Here is a 24,161-nt window from a genome sequence, read left to right on the forward strand (position 1 = left end):
CATCATCATAGCACAGTGTCGTATTGTCTTGTGCACGGAGTCGTGTCTTCATTCTATTCTCACATCGATCTCTATCTGTTTCTAGTGCATCATCATAGCGCAGTGTCGTATTGACTTGTGCACGGAGTCGTGTCTTCATTCTATTCTCACATCGATCTCTATCTGTTTCTAGTTCATCATAGCACAGTGTCGCATTGTCTTGTGCACGGAGTCGTGTCTTCATTCTATTCTCACATCGTCCTCTATCTGTTTCTAGTGCATCATCATACGTAAAGTCAAGCGCCAAGGCATCAGTGCAACATTTACGAACACGAAAGGCCATCATTCTTCTAACGGCTCTCATTTGTATGTGAGCGACACGGGTGCCATCGAGAGAGAAAACGAAGATCTTAAGGTTTGTTGAGCTAGTCACCTCTAGCCGATCCTAGAACCTTCTTTTTAGTGACGCGCGCAAAGAGGGTTCTTATTTTATTGTGACGCAGTGAATAGTATGAGCCCCTGACGATAGGCCCAACAAATGTCGGGTCAAATGTTGAGCCGCTTGGTCTACCAACAATGTTGGGTCAAATGTTGGGACAAATGTTGGGTCAAATGTTGGGACAAATGTTGGGGCAAATGTTGGGGCAAATGTTGGGACAAATGTTGGGACAAATGTTGGGACAAATGTTGGGACAAATGTTGGGACAAATGTTGGCTCAAATGCTGGCTCAAATGCTGGCTCAAATGCTGGCTCAAATGCTGGCTCAAATGCTGGCTCAAATGCTGGCTCAAATGCTGGCTCAAATGCTGGCTCAAATGCTGGCTCAAATGCTGGCTCAAATGCTGGCTCAAATGCTGGCTCAAATGCTGGCTCAAATGCTGGCTCAAATGCTGGCTCAAATGCTGGCTCAAATGTTGGAACAAATGTTGGCTCAAATGTTGGCTCAAATGTTTGGTCAAATGCTGGCTCGAAAACGAGAAATATTTCGTCAACTGTACACAAACATGTCCTTTATGACGTTACATGAAATCCAAGAATCCCCAAACACCTCTACAAAGCTTTACATTCCTGGGTTCAATATTTAGGCTGAAGTTAAACGACTGTCGTCCAAAGTAGCTTATTTACAAGGACGAATGATGAGGGACCGAAATAAACACATCAAAGCATCCGGGACCACAACATGGAAGCGAGACAGATCCAACACAAAAGATGACGATGGGGAACCTGTCGATCTGTGTAAAGTGTCTCCATCGCCCGTCTCAAGATTTCTAAGCTCCCACGTTTAGATGAGCCAGGTACCAGGTCTATAGCGGCCAATTGATGGTCGGAGACTAAGGGGAAGGGAAATGGGAACGAGATTTTAAAATTTCTATAGAAAAAATTATCTTGATTCAAAGTCTTTAAGGACCTAAAACATTATAGCGAAGATTATATCAATTTTTATACTTCAAAAATGAAAATCGTAAACTTAAGTTCAGAAATCGAAGATTTCCAATTAAAATTGGCCAAAATGTTCTTCTTATGATTACTAGTTTTAAATCGAAAATCTTTAAGAAATATTATATATATTCTAGTTTCGAGTTCGCTGTTGCTCATGGTTAGACATAATTTTGTGTAGAACATTCATGTGTTCCAGTGAAGGTCCGTGGAATTTCAAAGTGTTTGTATTGTTGAAGTTGTGCATTCTTTACTTTACCGTTGGTATTTGTGAATATTGAGACACTGATTCGAGCCTAACCCTGTGTAAATGAGTCTGTAATCAAGGAACACAGCGGTAATGTACGAACACGAAAATGATCTTGCTAAATCTTTTGACAAAGCGACGAATATTTTGTACAACGATTAAGGTAAGTTGTATTAGAGTGCATACCGTATAACCGTGAAAACTGACTTCGTAAGACATTGGTCAAATTTCGCTGCACAAATTAGTAAGCTCATTAGACCTCAGTAGACCGTAGAACTACAAAACTTTGCACTAATTTGTACGATTTTTTTTCACAGATATAGACCATATGAAAAGGGCGTGTCCCTTGAGATACCTTAGTTCACCAGTCATAGAGGACAACAATGCTTTCACTAGAAAGAGTATATCAAAATTAGTGATTTCCCAAATTTCAGTGTAGTAACATTAAATATAAAAGGCTACAGCTGTTTGAATTAGAAAGGTTTGTTTGGAAACAACCCATGGCCTACCAGCCTTGCTATCATGTTTTGGTACATTTCAAGTGCTTAAAACTCTTCAGGGATTACTAATTACTAATTCAGACATATATTTTTGAAATCATAATTGTTCGTGTTACTCGTTCCCTGTCTTACACTCGTTTTTCATATGGTCTATATGGTATGTCCTCTAATATTATGTACTAAATCCTATTTTTAGAATCATAAAATAATTTAATGATTTCGACTAGTCTATTTCATATTATACAGGAATATTGTTTTTAAAGGGGTAGGGTAGGGTGTTAAGCAATACCACTTCGAAACTAGTTCATATTTTTAAATGAAGCGCTTTACATTTGTGAAATTAGTTTAATGCCGAAGCAATTTGTAGTTGCTATTGTTAATGTTAATTTCGTTCGTATTTATAATCGTAAACCTTGAGTAACTGTGAAGCTCTATAAAACAATCCATTCGATCCAGAGCGCGCTATTATATAGAACGACATATACTTACATTAAAATATCATATGGTGTTCATGAGGTGACACGGGTGAAAAATGTCTGCGCATGCTTAAAACTTAAGGCTAATTCTTTCATATTGTGTTTGTTGATACAGTATCTTGATCTGACAAAAGTATACTCTCGAACTTTTTTGTATACTTGGAGAAAACAAACATTTATTTTCTCACTCAAACTCTTTGAATTCTTAGAAAACGTGCTGAAAGACACGCATGCGCAAACGTTTTTCTCTAGTGTCTGCTGAAGTGTGTCTCGTGACCTGACTCGCAACATCGATTGCCTACAACATTGCGCTCTACATTCGTAGCTTTAAGAGTAATATATGCAAATACTTTGTAAGATTACTAAATATCAAGATTGTATGTTTTGTTGGTAGATATAGATAGCTTGGTGCCAAGCTAACAAGTCTTATAAAGGCCACTTTTGTTAACTAAAAACTAACTTGCACCGAGTAAATGTTTTTGTCTTGGCCGTAATTTTTTTTCCTATTTCAGATTACGTGTCATTCTGTTGAGTAACATTTGTTTGTTTAACGCTTAAATATGGATACAAGTTAAAAAGAACAATCTTATCCTCAAGAGAATAAGACGTCTGAAATGGTAAAACATTAAGGCCAAGCCAGCGAGGAGAGATAAGAATAAGTAACAATGTTTCATTCTCACAGACTATTAGTTTCGTTGCCTTCTGATTGGTTCAATTTAGAATGCTTTGTATTCATTCTACATCATGATTGGACAGTTAACGTCAATCCGGGATGTAACGCTTACTTCTGATTGGTTAACGTTAGAATGCGTTGTTTTCATTCTACATCATGATTGGCCAGTTTACGTCGATCCCGGATGTAACGCATACTTCGGGTTAGTTGACGTTAGAATGCTTTGTTTTCATTCTACACCATGATTGGCCAGTTAACGTCAATCCCGGATGTAACGCTAACTCCTGATTGGTTGACGTTAGAATGCTTTGTTTTCATTCTATATTATTATTAATGGAAATCCATACAGCTAACTATGTACGTGGTCAAAATAACCTCCATGTTAAACTTTCTCCTAACTTTAAAAAGGTGAATTACTAAACTATCTTGATATTTAATGATAAAAAAATGATCAAAAGCACGTTCGTGGTGCCTGTATCTTGCCATAAAGTTTCTACGTAAGACATCAATATTTGACGACAATTGTAGATAAGTTTAGTAGAAGAGTTTATTTTTAGAAAAGCTTTCAATTAAAACAATAAAGTCTTAGTTTTTAAGAAAAATGTACGTTTTTTAGTGAGTTTTTTTATATGGTCGGTTGGTTGGTATTTTCAATATCTTTACTGAGTTCAACAAACAAAGTGCATTCTGGTCTTGCTTGGGTAACAATTGTTTTCCTTCGTCATATGGTGTATTTGGTTCCCAAGCTCTCCCATCATGCTTTTTAGTATTTTTTACACAAGTGAATATATACTATATTGCTGTTGTATAACATAGCCACGATATAACCCGTGCTTTGATTGGTTAATTAGCGTGCGCGAGAGTCATCTAGGAATGGGTGGTACACGATGACGTGATTGAGTAGCGCGCACTATGTAATGAAGATTTGTTAGAACAAAATTTGGATTTTTTTTTAACAAATATTTTCATACAGGCTGCATATAACGCGCGCAGCGCACACTTGTTTGTCGATTTGTGCCGCTTGCTGAGAAGAATAGAATTTGAACCAAAAAAAACTCTGTCCGTTATTTATTAAATTCACTTGTATTAAAAATACTAAAACAATTGTTAGAAAACCTTGATAAATAAACAAAACCTTGATAAACACACAGTAAGAAAGACAGACGGACAGACAGTTTACACTAGCGATTTTTGCTGCGATTTTTTTTTTGCGATTTTGTCCATAATAAATAATGGTAAAGAATTTACTTGTAAAGTTTTTTTCAGGATACCAAGATTTTCCTAGACGAATGTCTCTTTTGAAGGATGAGACAAAAGATTTCATATTTCCGAAAATTGCCACAAAAATCGCCGCAATAATCGCTAGTGTAAACGGGGCTTTAAAATTCTAACATTATGCAGAAGTATAGAAATAAGGAAAACTATTTTTCGTCTTAGCACGTAATTAATTTTTTAACACCTGCTGGCCATAAATATATATACTGTAATAAATTAAGGGTGGCTTTTCGTGAATTCATGAAAAGAGAAAGCCATTGAACTGTTGATATGAGGAATGATATGGTGAATAATTTATCTCACCAGGCTTTTTCAAAGTGTGTGTGTGTTTTTTTGTTGTTTTTTTTTGCATATCCACTAAACGCTGAAAACTGACGGAATTGTAAGTGTAAGCAATTGTAAAAAAAATCTGTATTATATAAAAGAGTGGTATTGACTACAATAAGTAAAACATGTTGGTTTAGCCTGGTCTTGGCTTCTCTATAAGACTCGTTAAAATTTACCGCGATGACTCTAGCTGCATTAAACCATTCAGTATTCACAAGACAAGCTTTTTTGAAACAGCTGGGATCAAATTTAATAACCCTGTAATTTATATACGTCAAAAATGTCGGTGGGAAAACGAGATTGAGAAGTTATTTCATTCGAGGTGCTGAACAATGATTTCATGGCTTTAATGTTGGTCTGTCTGTCCTGCGGGAGGATAGTGAAGACGAGTTAGTCACTAAAGATAAGAATCAATTTACCGGTTAGCAGTAACAAACTATGATTTTTTCCTTGGTAAAAGTTGTACAGTTTTCTTTAGAATCCGGCTTATTTTGAAAACTAAACATTTTATTAATACCAACGAAACTTTATACTGTGAGAAACGTGAAAAACCGTAACGACAAACGATGCAATACATTCGAGTACGTTTGTACTATAGGAGAAGCAAAATACTTATTTACGAATTTTGTGAAATTAAATTTAAAAACAACGTGAAAATATGTCCAAAAGTTAAAAATTTCCGTAATCAAATTTCGTGTTCCTATGTTATGATTTGAAAAACATTTATTTGTCTTCAAACTTTATTCGTTTATTTTTTACACCTTTTCAAAGCCCGTTTTCAGACTACTAATCATTGCAAAATCAAACTCGAGATCAACTAGCTTTCAATTTATTCTTTTACTTATCCAAAAAATTTATTTCCTGCAACACTTTTTTAAAAGGTTTCACAAAAAAAGTTTTCGGTTCAGAATTTTTTTTAGTCTGTGTTTACTTTTCTGTAATTTGTTCTCAAATTTGGACAACATTTTATTGGTTTCCTGCAAAATAAAAACAAAGTTTTGCTAAAATTTCTCTTTGAAAAGAAAAAGACAATAATCACAATTTTCAACTTCCTTTTTAAATGATTATTGCATCTTTTTTTCCTTTGATATACCTGCTGTTTTTCATGGGAACTCTTATGTTGAGCTTCAAGTGCTATATAAAGTAATACGACCACTTACAATGAACCAATCGGAGAGGAAAGATATAGTCAAAGTGTACATTCAAGTTCGTCATTAATTAACGGACAGGTGTAGAATGTAGTCATCAAGAAAACTTGGAGTTATTTAGCTAGAAAGGCTTTCCGAGAAAGGTGGTCGATGTAATCATGATCAAAATGATAAGGTCTGTTTTGGCATTGTTCATGATTGGAACTGTCTCTCTGTTGGTTAAACTCGAAGCTGTCACTGTTAACGCCACAGTCGATAACCATCTTCAGAAGGCGTTACGCTTTGTTCAAGCCGTCCAGAACCAAACTAAATGCGACAAAGTCGTCTATCTGGATGTCCTTCTTGATCAGCAGCGATGGACGAAGGAAGCATTTCTCGTTCTCGAAGTCGCGAATCTAATGACTTCACTATGGATGTCTAGAAGCCAGAGCAATCGTTCTATAGTGGAAGACGACGCGTTCTTGTATCATAGTGTGCGCTCAATAGTTATGTTTTCACCTCCATCATTTGGCTCTGTCATTTGCTTTGATAGAAACAAGTACAAAGACTATTATCTGTTTTGCCCCTACGCCTTCAAGCCACCCAACAGAAACAACACTATTAAAGTATTCGATATAGCATCTCAAGATGGCGGCTATGACTACACTACAGATGATAATGCAATTTGGTGGAGAGACACTAAAGCTAAAGCTATCAACTTATTTCCTGCGAATCAAACAGAGATCTACGCTGTTCGATTAAACGCCACGACACACGAGAAGGAGAGATCCTACACAATTTCTATTGTGAGATATTCAGATGGCATATGGACGCGTCCGTACTTTGACTGTTTTGGCGGGAAAATTTGGATGGTAACTTATTTGGCGCCATTCTTCGACGAAAAAAGCCAATTCTTGTGAGTAGTTTTCTCTTATGTTTTCATAGTTCTTAAAACTTTTCCCTGGTGTAACAACTCGAAAAATTGAGAAGAGAACAGAACTGGACAGAAGGAAAGGAAGGAAAGGAAGGAAAGGAAGGAAGGAAGGAAGCTATAATAAAGTAAAAGTAAAATCGTACCAATATTATATATAAAATGTACGTCGAGTAATCAAGTGGACCACATATCTTTCACCAAATCGTTTCCGAAAGTCGACGACGTAAACACTTCAAGTTCGCAATTCGCATTGACACAGTAACCAATTACATAAGTACGCATAATCACCCCTAGGAATAGTAAACTCGCGAGCCCACTTTGCTATTTATACAAGCAAGATAAATAACTTTGATATTGGAAGGGAAAAGCGAAAAATTGAATGTCAACTCAAGTTGACATTTTGAGTTGGGTTCAGTGACATTTATCTAAAGACTTCCTGAATCAGATAGAATTTAGACAGAGCATATATTGTTTAAGGCCGGTTTAGACGGTACGATTTTCGCCTACAACTATCTTATACAACACTCTCGCGTCTGTCGTAGGCGAGTTGTAGGCTTGCTTTACACGTGACGACTCGAGTTGTAGGATTTTATATTGCGCAATTATCAATATGGGGAATTTTCAATTGCATGGGATTAATTTAATTTTGTACGGGATTTGTTCAATACTTTTCTTGTTTCTAAAAGGAATTATCGAATTCAAAAGCAATCTTTATTAGGCTTGTCAAACTGAAATTCGATAAAAACGGTAGTTTCTGGAAACGGTTTATTGGAAGAAATCAAAAAGCTTGATTTTGTTGTTGTTGTTTAGTGGTTTTGTTGTTGTTGTTGTTGTTTGTTTGTTTGTTTGTTCTTGGTTTCCGCCATCTTTCTTTCGAAAACTTCTCATGATAGTAAATTCAAATTTCAATATTGAAAAAGCGAACTCATGTCAACCGTTTTTCTTCGTTCATTTTAAATTCTGTAGAAACAAAAACTTGATTAAATCATAGCGGAATTTTTTCTAATTAGATTTTGCTAAAGTATAGACAGTCAATTGGCGTGCGGCACCTGCGCCAGAGTTTGATGTTTAGGCCCTGGCTAAACGATGAAACATGTCAGTTCCAGAAACATGTTTACCGCGCGCATGTTTCCTCGATGTTTCCAGTTTAGCCACATACGAAACATTGCTGCGTGCAACAAATTTTGCTTCCAAGACGCAAAAAATGTTTTTGCTGTAGGGCAGAAACATTTCATGTTTCCAAGACGCATGAAAACATTGTTTCGCGATGTTTCCTGACAGTTTTGCCACCTTAGGAAACATTTAGGGCCTCGTTTAGCCAGGACCTTAGTACAAACCGTTGCTTTCACAAGATGAGTAAACTGTCGGTCTAGCCAAGTCGACAAGTGAATAAGAAAAAACTTAAACGCCGAGTAAAAACGCTTTAGTCTTTCGGGACATTTTTTTTCCTAGGGTTTTTCTCCGGGTTCTCCGGTTTTTCTTCCTCCCCAAAAATCAACTCCTAAATTCCAATTCGATCATGGTACAAGCAATTAAGTGATACCTTCGTTTTTGTTTTTTGTTTTTTTTTTTTGTTTGTTTGTTTGTTTTTGTTTTTTGTTGTTGTTTTTTTTTTTTTTGTTTTTTTTTGTTTTTGTTATTTTGTTTTTTTCGTCGGAGTAAAAAAGTAACTAAGAGAGAAGTCGGGTAACGGGACAAAACGAAATTAATAATGAAATTCAAAAAGCAAATATATAAGTAAAATGATTAAATCACTTGTAAACACTAGTCGCGAGCGACTATTTTTCGAGTTGGGATCCCAATTAGGATCCCCAGCTAGGATCCCCAGTTAGGATCCCCAGTTAGGATCCCCAGTTAGGATCCCCAGTTAGGATTCCCAGTTAGGATCCCCAGTTAGGATCCCCAGTTGGGATCCCCAGTTGGGATCCCCAGTTGGGATCCCCAGTTGGGATCCCCAGTTAGGATCCCCAGTTAGGATCCCCAGTTAGGATCCCCAGTTGGGATCACCAGTTGGGATCCCCAGTTAGGATCCCCAGTTAGGATCCCCAGTTAGGATCCCCAGTTGGGATCCCCAGTTAGGATCCCCAGTTAGGATCCCCAGTTGGGATCCCCAGTCCCCTTCACAGTTCCCTGTGCCATCTTGAAAGGTAACCGTGCCCTTGCATCGAAGCGAGACGAACGGTGAGCTTGCAATAGAGATCTGTGAATAATTGTCCAAGGTATTAAAAAAGGTCTCTACGACGTTCTTGCTAGTCCCGCAAACCTTAAACTGTTGTTTGACGTCAGGCTTTTTCCTTCAAACTTTCGACATTTAGCAAGGTGTCATTACAAAGTTGTTGCTTGACGAGCCGCCATATTGAATTTCATTGCCGAGTGTTTCTCCGTGTTTGAGGGCGTTTTTCGGGTCCTGCTCATTCCTAGCGGTTAGCGGTAAGCTCGTTGCTAAACGTCTCTAATGTTTGGAAATTTGTTTGCTAAAAATCTTTCTGTAGGGGTGTCGTTAGCATTGACATTGAGTTAATGGACATTGATATCAACCAGTGCGATGCAAGTCAGACAGACGAAGACAGAAGGTCACGCATGGATCAAGTAGCAGGGGGTGGCAACTCTGAAAGGCTCGTGGAATTTCTTGGGACACATCGTTGCAAGTCAACCACAACCAAGGTAGGTCAGTGACAAAAGGGATGCTCAGAGCTTGACTGAGTTGGACTGGTTAGAGGCCTGAAGCCCTCAGCAATCTCTGGTTGCTTCAAACCCTGAAACAACCTCTGGGCTGATCTAAGGCAGGGCATGGCTAACTCACAGATCGAACCCTGAAACAACCTCTGGGCTGATCTACGCCAGGGCACGGCTAACTGACAGATCAAACCCTGAAACAACCTCTGGGCTGATCTACGTCAGGGCACGGCTAACTCACAGATTGAGCCCTGAAACAACCTCTGGGCTGATCTAAGTCAGGGCATGGCTAACTCACAGATAGAACCCTGAAACAACCTCTGGACTGATCTAAGTCAGGGCACGGCTAACTCACAGAGTGAACCCTGAACTAACCTCTGGGCGGATCAAAGTCAGGGCACGGCTAACTCACAGAGTGAACCCTGAAATAACGTCTGGGCTGATCTAAGTCAGAGCATGGCTAACTCACAGATTGAACCCTTAAAAAACCTCTGGGCTGATCAAAGTCAGGACACGACTACAACTCAAGGATTTGAATAAACTTTCGCGTGTTAGGTTTTGTGGAGTAAGGAAAACCAAGAACCTTACTGGAAAAAAAGTTTATCAAATGGGAGAGACCTAAGAGCAGAGGTGGGAGGCGAGTGAACCACCGCTACGCTTCCCTTGATTCCCAAAATTTGTGCTAATATACATAATTCAGTAAAATGGGGGACATAAAAGAACCTGTTAAATTATTCGTGTAATAGTAGGGGATTGTCTCCCGGTTCAACAGCCTATCCCTGTCTGGAGGCATAACACTAATGTACTAACAAATCACTCATGAATGTAAGCTGCACTGCTAATAGTAGCGCCAGTTAATATGCAGCCGTAAAGTCCTTTGCTGGTCAAATGTAAAGCGCATTGAGACGTTGTATAAATGTGCTATATGAGAACCTCCCCTTTTATTATTATTATTATACACAATTCGCCAATGAAATCGACCATGCATCAATAAATTTATCCGAGAATATTTCGTACGACTAAAATATTCTTCGTTTGCATGTTACGTCATCACCGCCATGTTCGTAGTATTTAACGATAATTTCTCACTAACCTTTTTTAAATGCCACCAACATGGCCACCATGTCTTTGTCTTCTGACTTGCTTGGAAACAGTTGTAAACCATCAATATTCTAGTGTTATATTTCTGTCTCATGTAGTGATTCTTACCTTGTCATCAACAGTGCGTACATATTCCACATCAAGGGTTCGTGCGTGGTAGTTACAAATGTGAGTGTAGAGAGGGCTACTATTTCCCAGACGTCGAGGCCAAAGAAAGATTCTTCAAAGGCACAGACGTGGAAGGCGCATACGATGACTTCTTAGAGAGAAAGAATCAACAATACGACACAGGCTTCGAGTGCCTAAAATGCAGCGAGGGATGCCAGGAGTGTATTGATGCCAGCCCTTGTACATACAGCAACAATCTTCTACTGAGAATATTTTTAGCTGTGGTAAATGGTTTTGTACTCTTGATGACAATAGGATTTGGTGCCATGGTTTGTTATTACAGAAAACATACAGTAAGTATTGTGGTAGTGGTAGTGGAAGTGGTAGTGGCAGTGGCAGTGGCAGTGGCAGTGGCAGTGGCAGTGGCAGTGGCAGTGGCAGTGGTAGTGGCAGTGGCAGTGCAGTGGCAGTGGCAGTGGCAGTGGCAGTGGTAGTGGTAGTGGTAGTGGTAGTGGTAGTGGCAGTGGCAGTGGCAGTGGCAGTGGCAGGGGCAGTGGCAGTGGCAGTGGCAGTGGCAGGGGCAGTGGCAGTGGCAGGGGCAGGGGCAGGGGCAGTGGCAGTGGCAGTGGCAGTGGCAGTGGCAGTGGCAGTGCTAGTGCTAGTGCTAGTGCTAGTGCTAGTGCTAGTGCTAGTGTTCCACTGTCAAACACTGGGGCTGTTTATTTTTATTTCAGGTGATAAAAGCGTCCAGTCCAAGATTCATTATCATCACTATCCTAGGTGTTATTATGATGTACATCAAGGTATGCCATCATTAGTAGGCTAATGGATATGATCAACACTACACGAGTGCAATGACTTAGGGCTCTAGGGTATCCAATCCCAAGTTTATTCAAAATGGTTTCAAAATCATGCAGTTCCATCGTGGCTCTGCTTTTACCCCATGACTCCAATTAAAATTTTGCCGATTGTATTTCTCATTTTATGAGACCTAAATCTCACTCTTAGTAATATATATTAATCTTTTTTATCTTGCACATACACGTGAAGCCTTTTGTGGATCTGTCGAATCCCACCAACATCCTCTGTATCGTGGACCAGTGGTTACATCATCTGGGCTTTGCAGTTGCCAACAGCTCCATCATTATCAAGACATGGAGGTAAAATACGAACGAGTAATGACTCTGGGTCTTCTCTTTCATCTTCTTCTTATGGATACAACTCAAACAAATAATTTTCTCGAGAGAATGACATCTGAAATGAGAAAACATTGCGCCCAAGGTAAAGAGGTCTTTAGGACCCATACTTGATCAAGGATTGAAACGCACTATTAATGATAATTATGACTACAAAGGAATGGTCAATGCTTAGCGTAAGTATTTCCAGTTGCAGATGTATGCAGGAGGTTTTTTAGGCACGAAAGAAATTAAATGTAAGAGTCACACAAGGCAAAGCCGAGCCGAACATAGCTGTTCGTTACTTTGCAGATCGACTAATAGACGCGCAGAAAATGAGCTGAAAAAAAATTCAAAATTTCCTTCAACAATATCATCGAAAAAAGGTTTTCAATCCCCTGCGCGCGTATGCACGATCCATTGCTTGTTTATATAAGATTTTTCAAAATTTTATTTCTTTTCAAATCTCGATTTATCAGAGTAGCAGTGATATTCCGCGTTCGTTCTGCCCAGCGGATGGCGCTAACAGATGCGGTACTGTTGCGTCGTTTGTTGATCATCTTAATGGGTTACGTCATCTACATGCTATTTTGGACCAACATCAATCCACCTACGGTATCCCAGTGGAAGACCTCCGATGGTTTGATGTTTGATCGTTGCATTCTTAACGAGTGGTTGGAAGTCATCGCAATTGTGGGTAAGTAAATAAACCTAATCCACCGTTTTCCCAATTCAGACCACGTGTTCAGACCATTCCCTAGAGTATCGTTTCTTTGTTTAACGGTTGCACATGAGAAGACAGATGAATATGGATACAACTCAAACAAAGAATCTTATTCTCAAGGGAATGACACGTGGTCTGAAATGGGAAAAACATTACGCCCAAGTGGATTTCGTCTATTTAGTAGAACTGCAAGAAACCTACGTTATCGCTAACCACCACCTCAAGTACAGCAGTGGCGCAGCTCAATGGGATCGTACTGAAAGCATGTAAAGGCGCCTTTGGCAGCCGCTATACAGTCATGTCCCCAGCGCACAGCTCTAACTAGTTTGAATTAGTTATGGTTGACTTGAGAAGAGGGAGGAAAAACCGGAGGTCCGAAAAACCCTCCAAGTCAGAAAGAGAACCAACCAACTCAGATTAACCAAACAATGGTTATCGAACCTCGGAACCTCGGTCTACCACCACGCCTTCCTGACTCCCCTAAATTAACCTAACTGCTGTTTATAACTTTTAATCATCATAACATTTCTTGCAGGCGATCTTGGTCTGTTATCGTGGGGTATGTTGGTGTGTTATCGAGTCAGGAACGCGCCCTCCGCTTACAACGAGAGTAAATTCGTCAGCTGGGCCATCTACAACTCTATGTTTGTCACGTGTTTTTCAACCGTGCTCAGGTAACCGTAGCAGAACAAATCTCGATGTAAAGCACATTTTAAAAGTACACTGTAAAACTCTATACCATGTAAAATTGATCTATTGTAAGATACAGGACCCTTGGCCCACTTGCAGCACGTCAGAATGCAGCTCAATTTGGAGGGCAAAACAATAGGTTTTCAATTCTAATGAGATTGAAATTCTTTTGTTTTGTCATCCAAATTGAGCTGCTTTGAAGTCACATACAAGAGGTCTATTTGGAGGACATAACAATAGGTTTTCAATTCTCAGGAGATGGAAATTCTTTTGTTTTGTCCTCCAAATTGAGCTGCTTTGACGTCGCCTTCAAAGGATCTATTGATAATAGTATCCCTCACTATAGGGATAAACCTGGATAAATCAAGATTTCATTCATTCATTCATGACTCCGGGTCTTATTAGATTTTTCCTGAAAGAGCAGAATTCACATGCTTGCGAAATAGCAAGGCACACACTGCCACGTATGAAAATGACGCCATTATTCTAACCAATCAGATTGCACGAGGTCTTTTTAAATTGTGATGTATTTCTACAGATGTACGAAATTGCTCTATGACAAATTAAGATAAGGGATAGAATCAATTTGCACTGTTACTTTTTGGTTAAGAAAATACTCATTGTTATTTGTCATCGATCATTTATCAGGTTCACCATCCGAAACAGCACGAACCCTGATGTCATGTTCGCCCTGGAGTTCGTATTCATTCACACTTCAGCAACGACGACGATGTTATTGATTCTTGTGCATAAGGTAAAAAAAACTCAGCGGTCAATGGGAATTCTGAGATAATTCATTTACCTGATCGAATTGGAATTTTATTAACGTGTTAGGGATTTTTAGTCATCCTCCGCTGCCGTCATTAGTTTCGGTCCCAGATCCCCACGAGCCCTCTCCAACAACGGCTGCTCGCCGGGCCCTTGAGGATCTGGGACCGAAAATAAAGACGGCTCGGGAGGAGACCAAGGGATTTGCGTAGGTAAAATACGAACCCGAAAAAATTTGATTGTTTTTGCATGATTTTAATTCTCGTTGAATTTCTCATTGGATTCAAAAATTTGCTTATGCTTACATGCATTCAGCATTACTGCAATTTTCATAAATATGCGGTACCGACTGATTAGGTTTGATTGACGGCAGAGAAAAACCAAATTTCTGCGTGCAGCTCGCAGACACAGAGTTCGTATGTTTGTGAAAATTGCATTAAAAATCGGGCTATGGTTTTATGGTTTGAAGTGTTTCCTGGGAAGATTTTACTGACAAGAGAGGCTTTGCATCATGACTTGACATGATAGCAGGAATAGACCCCTTGCAGCACGTCGGAATGCAGCTTAATTTGAAGGATTTAAAAATAGGTTTCCAATTATTAGGAGATTGAAATTCTTTCGTTTTTTCCCTCCAAATTGAGCTGCTTTGACGTCACATGCAAGGGGTCTATAAATGAATCTGATATAATCTGATTTACACGAGAAAGAATTCAGTTTCCCATAGGAAAAGACTATTGTTGTGCCTCTTGTCATGGCTGCCATCACGTGATGGTGCAAAGTCGCTCTAGTCTTTACTTGGTTTCTCAGTATATTCTCTTTATTGCTATAATCCTATTCATTTGGTAATGAAACTACTGTCTAGCCCAAGGGGCATTAGCTGATTGAAACCAAGCAATTGAAAAATGCTTGAAGTAGTTGAAGCGCGCGCCATCATGCTGTGGACTCTATTATACCACGAGCATCAACCAATCAAAAAGCTTATTAATTGTGCTAAAATTAACTATTTTCCCACTCAGTTTGTGCACATACGCAAGGCAAAGCAAGTAATCAATGACGTCACAAGTATCCATAATGCATCAGGGGCTGGGAACAATGTAAGAGAACGTGTCCACATGACTGAAGACAATCAACCAATCAACATCGAATGTGAAGAATTACGGGTAGGACTTATGTAAACTATGTAAAAATGTACAAAAATCAATTTGTAAACCGATAAGGGATAATGATTGATCAGTAGAAAATTATTTCTTCAAATTTCACATTACTGCATTACTTAGTTTTAAGATTCCAAGCTGGTGACTATCAACGAAATCTACTGCTCCTGAATTTGCCCTTGACAATATGACGTTTGCATGGTGGCGTCATTTGACTCCCACTACCAAGATGCTTCACGAATTTCCTTTCTTATTTAAATTTGTATTCCCTCATGAGAATAGTAAGATAATTGGTGCTAATTAACTGAACAAAAAGAGTGTGCAAAGGGTAGTAAAGGTCAATGACGCCATCATGCAAACGTCCTTTCGTCTCATTTCGGTTTCGAAACTTAATAACCCCCTTTCACAGTTCCCTGCGACATCTTGAAAGGTAGCCGTACCTTTGCATCGAGGCGAGACGAACGGTGAGGTTGTAATGATAGAGTACATGTGAATAATTGTCCAAGGTGTTAAAAAAGGTTTCTATCGTTGCAAGGTCATCGTTCGTCTCGCTTTGATTCAAAGGCACGGCTACCTTTCAAGATGGCGCAGGGAACTGTGAAAGGAACTATTATAAGAATGATTTTATTTTTCGATCTATGACAGTGTAATTACGTCAATTTTCGGCTAGCAAAATGTGACTAAACATTTAACCAAACGGTTAACTTTGGGGGGGGGGGGGGGGGGTAACTTGACCCCATTTTGAGCCAGGGGTATAAAACCCTGACCCTATTTACTGAATCTTCAGAGTGAAAAGTCCAAACCCTATTGAAGACATACAAAAAATCGTATACCCTATATAAGGCACACATCTCACCCAGTGTTATAGGATTTAATAACAAGGCCGTCAAGGATCTGATAAACTTTGTCAGGACCGAATAATGAGGCACCTTGTTGTCAAAATACGTTTTTTATAAAATAGTACCTCATCCTAGACACACAAAAACATGCATGAAACTTACGATCTTGTGTCAAAATTATAGACCCTGTTTAAGACAATTTCCTGTAGAATGTATTCCATGTGTAAGACAGCAAAGGCCAAAACCCATACCCTTTCCATTAGCACATACCCATATAGCAAATATATGTGAGTACCCCTCCCTCCCTCCGGGAGATAAACAATACCCTGCTAAACAGGAAAACTAACGCAGAATAGAGGTTTTGCACCACCACGTGACGGCAGCCATGTTAGATGGCAGGAGCAATACAATCGTTTTACATAAGAAAGAATTCAATTCCCGAGAGCAAAGGGACGTTATTGTTCTGCCATCTAACCACAGGAAGCCCAAGCCGTATAATGGGATGGGCACTTGATGGTGCAAAACCTCTATACAATAAAGCTTAGAAGAAATAATTACTTTCATTTTAGGGTGAAATACAACGTTTGTCTAACCAGGTAGCCAACTTGCAAGCCAAACTACTCCAAGAAAAGAACAATTCTACTCCACAGAGAAGAGAAAGTCGACTGAAATGCCTTGGTTTTGGGTCAGTAGAAAAGAGAAAAACCACCGTGAAAGCCACAACTAGCAACACACTAAACGAGGACCAACTTGATGACAAACCTTCGGTTATTTTCGTTTCTTAATCTGAAAGGAGTATGAAAAAACACGAAGATAAAACCACAGGCAACCCAAGCTCACTACATTTACAAGAGAATGTATGGAGATTTAGCCGGAATGTGCCGTATTTTATTTGAAAAAATAAAATTAAACGCAAATGAAAGTTTGTCGACTTACCTGTTGTGTCATTTTGTTTATTTTGAACTCCCGTATGCAGTTTCAGCGAGTTTTGAATGGTCGACAAAATTGTTATTCACATTCTCTTATTAATGTAGTGAGCTTGGGTTGCCTGTGTTAAAACATTTATTTACGTAAGACAAGCAAGTACAAAGGACTTCAAAAACGCCACACTTTTAGAGTGCTGCTCTGACGAAAATCGCTTGAACTTGGATTCAGCTGAAACTTCCTAAGAATACTCTTTAAAGGTCCAATAATCACTGTATGAAGTGTTTTCTCGATATTCAGGACAAAAGTATGATATTTTTACGATTATTTTTTGGAGTCTGTGACGTCATACACTCAACATCGAACATCGCTCCATACATTTCTTTGTAGTTTATGACCAAATATCAGTAGGAAAGGGAGAAAGAAATACCCAAACACCCCAAAATATAAATTATAGTCACAAGTAATGTGAAATAATCACATTAGCTACCCTTTGGGCTTCATAGGAATAAAATAAATTAAGGATTTATATACAAAGAAATATATGTAGCAATGTTTGATGTTGAGTGTATGACGTCACAGGCTCCAATCAATAATCATAGAAATATCATACTTTCGTCCTGAATATCGAGAAAACACTTCATACAGTGATTATTGGACCTTTAAAGAGAATTCTTAGGAAGTTTCAGCTCAGTGAATCCAAGTTTGAGCGATTGTCGTCAGAGTAGCACTTTAAGATTTTACAGACATTTTTGACAGCCATCGTCAGTATATAAATAGATGTAAGGGTTTTTTGCTAATTTTTTAACTCAGTAATAACCCCGGAAAGAATCCTTAATATACATGGCTGACTTGTTGGGGCATGTTCAGAGAGGAACAAAGAGTTGGTCAAGTTGTCAAATTGTTAAAATTCTTCCTTTTGGCAACAATAAACTAAAAGAAAACACTGTAGAGTCTAGTTCAAACATATATTTTAGATAAATCAAGACCCACATTTGCTAAGTCGTCACAAAAAATTTTCGGCTTTCTTAGAGAGGTCATATGAAGTTTTAAGACCAGTTTGGCGAAGAAAGTCCATCGTTGTTAAGCCAATCACTTCCAGTTAGTATAATAGCGTGGGAATAATCGTAAGTTATTATTCGATTTATATATTTTGATACTTTATTTACAGTACTTTATATTTGGATTCTTATTAAATGCATGCGTAGAAAAACGAAGACCGAAGACCGAAGACCCCGGAAAAACTAAGATCCCCGGCCCCCAAAAATGTAACATCACAAAATTACAAAATAACAACTTGGCTTATTAGATATTCGAGAGTTTATACTTTCCTCGGCCTCTTTTTTTGTTATTGCCGTTAGTACGGACGCCTCGTTGATCCTTCATCAAGGTCTTGCTGAAGAAAAATCATTTTTTCCTTTAAAACTAAAGAGGAAGAGCTTGTTTCAAGGATATGGAAAGGGAAGGCCTTCTCCTAAAGATGTGTGAAGTTTGAAGTTTTGTAAACAATATATCTTTTGTTTCTTCGCTTGAAAGTGGGAAATTTATAAAGTGATCGTTTACTTTTCACTTAGTTTCTATTCTACTGGAAGTTCCTCAAAACTCCTTTCTGTTTGAAGTCGAAATCATTTAATTTAGGAATTGAATGGACTAAGAATAAGTGTAGTGAAGGAAGTCAGTATTGAAAAACCACAGTCGACCTCTTTTAGCTTCTAGTTTCTCTGATATTTTGGTTTTATTTGAAGCGTATACAGGTATATTGTACTGTACATCCGTACAAAGTCTATAGTTTTTTCCCGAAATTACGACTTGGAAACCAAAAAAACAAACAAACAAACAAACAAAACAAAACAAAACAAGAAGAACTCCTTAGGCATGCACAGCAGTATCATTTGCTTGACAGCATAATGCTATTTTTATCATAACTTTGCAACTGAAAAAGCGAACTTTTTCGCCGCTTACTAGTTTCAAAACTATGCGTTTACAAATGTGGGAACCTATTTTCAGTCGTGATTCACCTCTTTGACGAGCTGTTTGTTTGTGTCACACGAGTGAACTAACGTCTGCGCATGCTCTGAATCCGTGTGCAAATTAGTCAAAACATAAGTAAATTTGACTTTCAAACATGCCTGATAAATTGGACTACACAAAATCATGCAAAATGCCAAAACTTAGTGTCCATGGTTGAAACTTAAGGCTAATTCTTTCAATTGTGTTTGTTAATACATTATCTTGGTCTGACAAAAGTATACTCTCAAACGTTTTTGCATACTTCGAGAAAACAAACATTTATTTTCTCACTCAAACTCTTCAAAATTCTTCAAACGTTTTTCTCTAGTGCCTGTGCAACTAGCTGTCAAAAGTGACATCTGATGATTGACTTTTTCTCGAAGCAAGCCGAGAAAGAAGTAAACTTTGCGCGCAATATTTTGCTAGAATTTGTCTTCTATGAAGGACAGCTAATTTAACTTATGACCTTCATCGCTAGCTGCAAACTAGCATATTTAATTCACAAGGAAATACTACAGAAATCTTTTCCTCTGTCTGAGGCCGTCAGATACCAAAGGGTGAATCAGCGAGGCGGCGTCCGGACCGTACTAACGGCAATAACAAAACAAGAGGCCGAGGAAAGTATAAACTCTCGAATATCTAACTTTGTAACTTTGTAATGTTACTTTTTTTGGGGGGGGCGTCTTCGTTTTTCCGGGTCTTCGGTCTTCGGTCTTCGTTTTTCTGACACCCATTGTTGAAACGAGGTCTTCAATATTCGAAAAATAAATAACAGTTTGAAAATTCGATTAACTTGGCTCGTAGGCTCTTGTTTATTCTTCGTTTGTACTGACGTCACTCAAAAATTTAAAACGATTTTATTGAAAAACTGACGCAAATTCATAAAGAGCAGATAAGAATAAACAACTTGTCAATGTTTTAATTCAATAAACCACTGAATTTGTTGAGGAAGTATTTGAAAATAAAAAAGTGAAAATTGAATTGTATTCAATTTTTATCAATTAGACAACAGAAAGTCGCGCGCCCATGGCGTCATAGACGCACGAGAGAAAATATAAAGAGCGATTAACAAGCGTTAAGAGCGTCACGAGGCGTAGACGAGTGCACTCTAGCTTGTTAAGAGTTCTTTATATTTTCTCTAGAGCAAAGGAGAGCGTCCGCACTCTGATCTCAACGGACGCTCGCCTTTTTTCTAGAGAAAAGAGGCGAGCGCCCGTTGAGATCAGCGTGCGCGAGCGCGCAGCCCATGGGGAAATAGTTTATTGGCTTTTGGCAATCAGAGCGCGCGTAGTAATCTAGCTATAAATATATTTATATACACATTTCTGGATTTATACGTTTCGGTTTGAATTCATAAAATGTTTGGATTTTATGATTTTCAGCTGTTTCAGCCGTTTCAGTTACAGCTTTTTACCCCGACCAAGACACGGTGTATGATGGGTGCTTGAGGCCAAACCCCACTCGGGCCTCTGGCACCCAAGGGTAGACACCGTGCAACACTGAGCGGAATATTTCAGACAATGTTGTAGGGGTGTGTTCAACAAATTGCGTCATGTTACATGGCAAGCAACATCGATTGCCTGCAATGCCTGTAATGTGGCACCGTGTGTCCTTGTTAGCTTAAATATCATGGCATTTTCACTATTTCCAGAAACAAGCTGGAACCAAGATGGCCCAAAATCAAAACCATATGCAAAATATAGTATCTTCGACGGAAGATTTAAGACTGGGCATTCGCAGCAATGAAAACGAAATCAAAAGCAATAAGGCAAGGATATTATCTTTGGAGGAAGAGTTAAGAGAAAGTCGCAGCAATGAAAACAGCCTTGAAGAAAAGATCAGATCTTTAGAAAATGAAATACAAGACCTGAAGGATGAGAATAAAAGGTTGGTTAAACAACTGCGAGACATGGAAGTAAGATTTCAGGAGCTAGAAAAGACCAAAAATCAAGAAGACAGTGTGTTAATTATTGGTCAAATTGGTACATCCACACAGAGAAACTTGTGCAAGTACGTCCTGCGAGAACACTTCAATGAAAACTCTTACTACAAGTTTAAAGATATCGACAAATACATCAAAAATCTGAAACGTCAAACCGACCAAGAGTCAGCAAGAGAGCGGCTGGACGAATTGAATGGAAAGATTTCTTGGGATCAAAGTTTGGTGGATAGCCTTAAAAACCTTAATCAAGCCAGAGTCGGCATCGCCCATCCTGACCTTAGCAGTGAAAAGATTCAAGAAGCTACAAATTATTTGAAAGAGGAGAAAATGCTGAACGAGGGAATGGTCGATATTATAAACAAACTAAAAGAACTATGGGAAACTTCCAAAGTTTTGTTGCAGTAAGTTAACATTTTAAAAATTAATTGGTTCGAAACCAAAACTGACGTCTGGCGGATATGCTTTTAATTGAAACTAAACGCTTATTTTGCTTTGCTTCAAGCCTTGTTGTTGATACCATATAACTTACGTCATGACACTATTATCTTACAGGACAAGCTCCGCAGATGGTCAAGATCAAAGTGGTTCAAGGGTTGTGCCTGCCGCAGGAAAAAAGGACCAAAAGCACGGCCTGAATCTAAGAGGCAAGGGCCGGCACGTTAACGGACTTGCATATTCCAATTCTACTCAGCCTCCTATAAAGGCTAGGGTTTCAAGGCGCAGGTAAATTAATGTTTAATGTTGACAAGAAGGTTCTACGTACTAGAGAAGCTTATTTGGCAACTCACTTATAGTCTAAACAATTTAGATCTAAAAGTAGAATCAATTAGTTCTTGGTATTTTTTAGCGGTTTAGAAATGCCATCATTTACTATTTAGGCTTTCATAATGTATGGTGTGTGTGTGTGGGGGGGGGGGGGGGACATTTCTGGACATTTCAAATTTTCACCTGCTCCCCCCCCCCCCCCTGCCAAACATTATGAACGCAGCCTTAGCGTCATTTGTCTTTTTTACATATTTTTAGTTTTATTTTTATTTTTAGTTATGAAGACTGAGAGAATGATATATTTTCATACGTACAAATTAAAAATCAAAAAAAGTTTTATTCGAAAGCACTCAGTGCATTTTAATTTTTATGGATAATTTTATCTTTTATCTTTTAATTTTTAGGAGTGATTTTTAGGGGCAGAGGCTTCTTTTTATCAAAACTCAACGAATTGCTTTATTCAAAAAGCACTTGAGAATTTTACTCAATATTTAAAAATGCATATTTGCATGAAAATAATCATTCCCGATAAGGGTGACCGCACATCACATATATGAAAGTGGTATACGGATAAGGGAAAGATACGTTTTTATTTGGGGGGAGGGGGGGCTTTAGAGGGGAGGGTCATCACTAAAAATATGAACTTTTGTCGAGGGTCAAATCTTTTAACAAAAGGTAGTTCCTTGCTAACTTAATGCTAGGGTCATGAATTTCTTACTAAGTGAAAAACGGATGGTTACAATTTAACCACTTAAAGAAAGGTTTTCTACGAATCCCCCAGCCCTCTCCCAACCAATACAAAACGTAACTTACCTTAGGCCCGCTTTACAAGCAGGTAGGTAACCTAGTAATAGGGTCAATAGATAGCTCTGCATTACAAGGAAAAAATATAGGTAGGGTAAATCTTGTGCCTGGAGTAACTTTACGATAGGAATGTAAATCACAAGATATTGGCGGCGATTTTGACTCTAAAATCTCTTTTACCAGTTAATATTGCAATCCAACAGACAGTCATTTGCTGGGTTATGATAAATCGTAAAGGCGTTAGAATTCGAAATACGAGATAATGTATTGAAGCTAGGGTAGCCCTAGTGTTAGGGTAACCCTACCTCCTTGTAAAGAGGCCCTTACTTTCTAAAAATATCTGCAAATAGTAAGCTCTTCTTCGCCGTGGCTCGGATACCACAAAATGGCGGTCCTGTCTCAATTATTGGAGACGTTAAACATAGAAAGCATAGAGGGCGACACGTTCATAGGTGCTAAGTTAGCAATATTGTAGTCACGTATTACCCTCTCTAAAATAGATTTTTTGAAATTCAAATCTGGATCTTAATTTATATGTTTTTATATATTTATATATTATTAGATTATAGATTATACACCTATTTCAATCAAAGTTTGCATCGCCAAAGGCGTTAGGCGATAGGTCATTCCGACATGGAAATGGTTTCGTTGAATACAAAGAACATCGAATCAGTACCAGCACGAAGGTCCATACTCTTGACGAGAATAAGAAGCAGAAACACAAGTCATTCCAGCTATTCTTGGATCTTTGAATGACCTATCTCCTATCGCTTTTTGTTATTGTCTATCGCTTTTTTCGATGACAAAGTTTTTTGAAATAGTTTGAATATATGTTTTTATGCACGGGCGACTAGCTGGTTCTAATTCTACATCTGCATTGTATGATTTGATACCGTGTAATATAGAATAGAAAATTACAATCATCAAATTTTAAAATAAAGCATAAACAAACTAAACAGTTTTTTTGTGTAATTTTTCGTCATTTTCTTTTTTGTTTGCGAAGCTTAAGAAGTGATGGTACGCAGAAGGTTGTAGGAATGCAAAGAAACTGCACTGCGCAAGCTATTGGGAATCAGTTACGTGTAAGCGTTAGTGAACTGGCTTCTCACCTCTCGAGTGTTACATTGGATTTCTCCTTTCCTTTACACAAAAAGGGAATTAAAATAAAAGTGCTGGAATTTTTTTTTTTTTTTTTTTTTTTTTTGCAAAACTTTCCAAGCAAAGTGCAAAAAGGGGAACTTGGATTTATTACTGACCTCTTTGCAAGGCTTCGCCAGTTATCGACGCACGCGAATCCTCCTTGGACGATGATTGGTTGGTATGGGTGGCGTAGTGGTTTACCGCTCGCCTCTCACCACTGTGGTCCGGGTTTGAGCCCTGGCTCAGACTGGATCATATGTGAGTTGAGTTTGTGTGATGTGTTGTTCTTTCCCTTGTCATGAGGGATTTCTCCGGGTTCTCCGGTTTCCTCCGTAAAAAGCAACATGTGAGTGACAATGTAAATA

At 38.6% G+C, this 24,161-nt stretch overlaps 3 protein-coding genes across 4 annotated transcripts in view; all 3 read left to right on the top strand.

The window, feature by feature from the left end:
• The window catches only part of LOC116289290 (putative G protein-coupled receptor CG31760), a 40,956-nt gene extending 37,037 nt beyond the window's left edge, over positions 1–3,919 (top strand). For both annotated transcript variants that reach the window (XM_089033667.1, XM_089033668.1), the window contains 2 exons: positions 257–394; positions 1,066–3,919. In XM_089033667.1, the coding sequence (XP_088889793.1) occupies positions 257–394; positions 1,066–1,266 (339 nt within the window). In that variant the 3' untranslated portion in view covers positions 1,267–3,919. The remainder of the gene's footprint in view (positions 1–256; positions 395–1,065) is intronic.
• A 2,126-nt stretch (positions 3,920–6,045) lies between these two features.
• LOC116289301 (putative G protein-coupled receptor CG31760) lies at positions 6,046–17,188 on the top strand. Its single transcript, XM_089033503.1, has 10 exons — positions 6,046–6,958; positions 9,469–9,640; positions 10,876–11,214; positions 11,596–11,664; positions 11,912–12,021; positions 12,516–12,733; positions 13,296–13,434; positions 14,099–14,204; positions 15,235–15,378; positions 16,781–17,188. The coding sequence occupies exons 1-10, from the start codon at positions 6,222–6,224 to the stop codon at positions 16,994–16,996; spliced, it is 2,250 nt and encodes a 749-aa protein (XP_088889629.1). The 5' UTR covers positions 6,046–6,221; the 3' UTR covers positions 16,997–17,188.
• A 655-nt stretch (positions 17,189–17,843) lies between these two features.
• LOC116289303 (uncharacterized) lies at positions 17,844–23,612 on the top strand. The gene is made up of 4 exons (XM_089034447.1): positions 17,844–18,262; positions 20,797–21,488; positions 21,640–21,810; positions 22,257–23,612. The coding sequence occupies exons 2-4, from the start codon at positions 20,815–20,817 to the stop codon at positions 22,267–22,269; spliced, it is 858 nt and encodes a 285-aa protein (XP_088890573.1). The 5' UTR covers positions 17,844–18,262; positions 20,797–20,814; the 3' UTR covers positions 22,270–23,612.
• The last annotated feature ends 549 nt before the right edge of the window (positions 23,613–24,161 follow it).

The sequence above is a fragment of the Actinia tenebrosa genome, unplaced genomic scaffold (genome assembly GCF_029948245.1).
Source record: "Actinia tenebrosa isolate PJP-AT-01 unplaced genomic scaffold, QUT_ActTen_1.0 PGA_scaffold2__45_contigs__length_23673736, whole genome shotgun sequence".
NCBI classification, from domain to species: Eukaryota; Metazoa; Cnidaria; class Anthozoa; order Actiniaria; family Actiniidae; genus Actinia; species Actinia tenebrosa.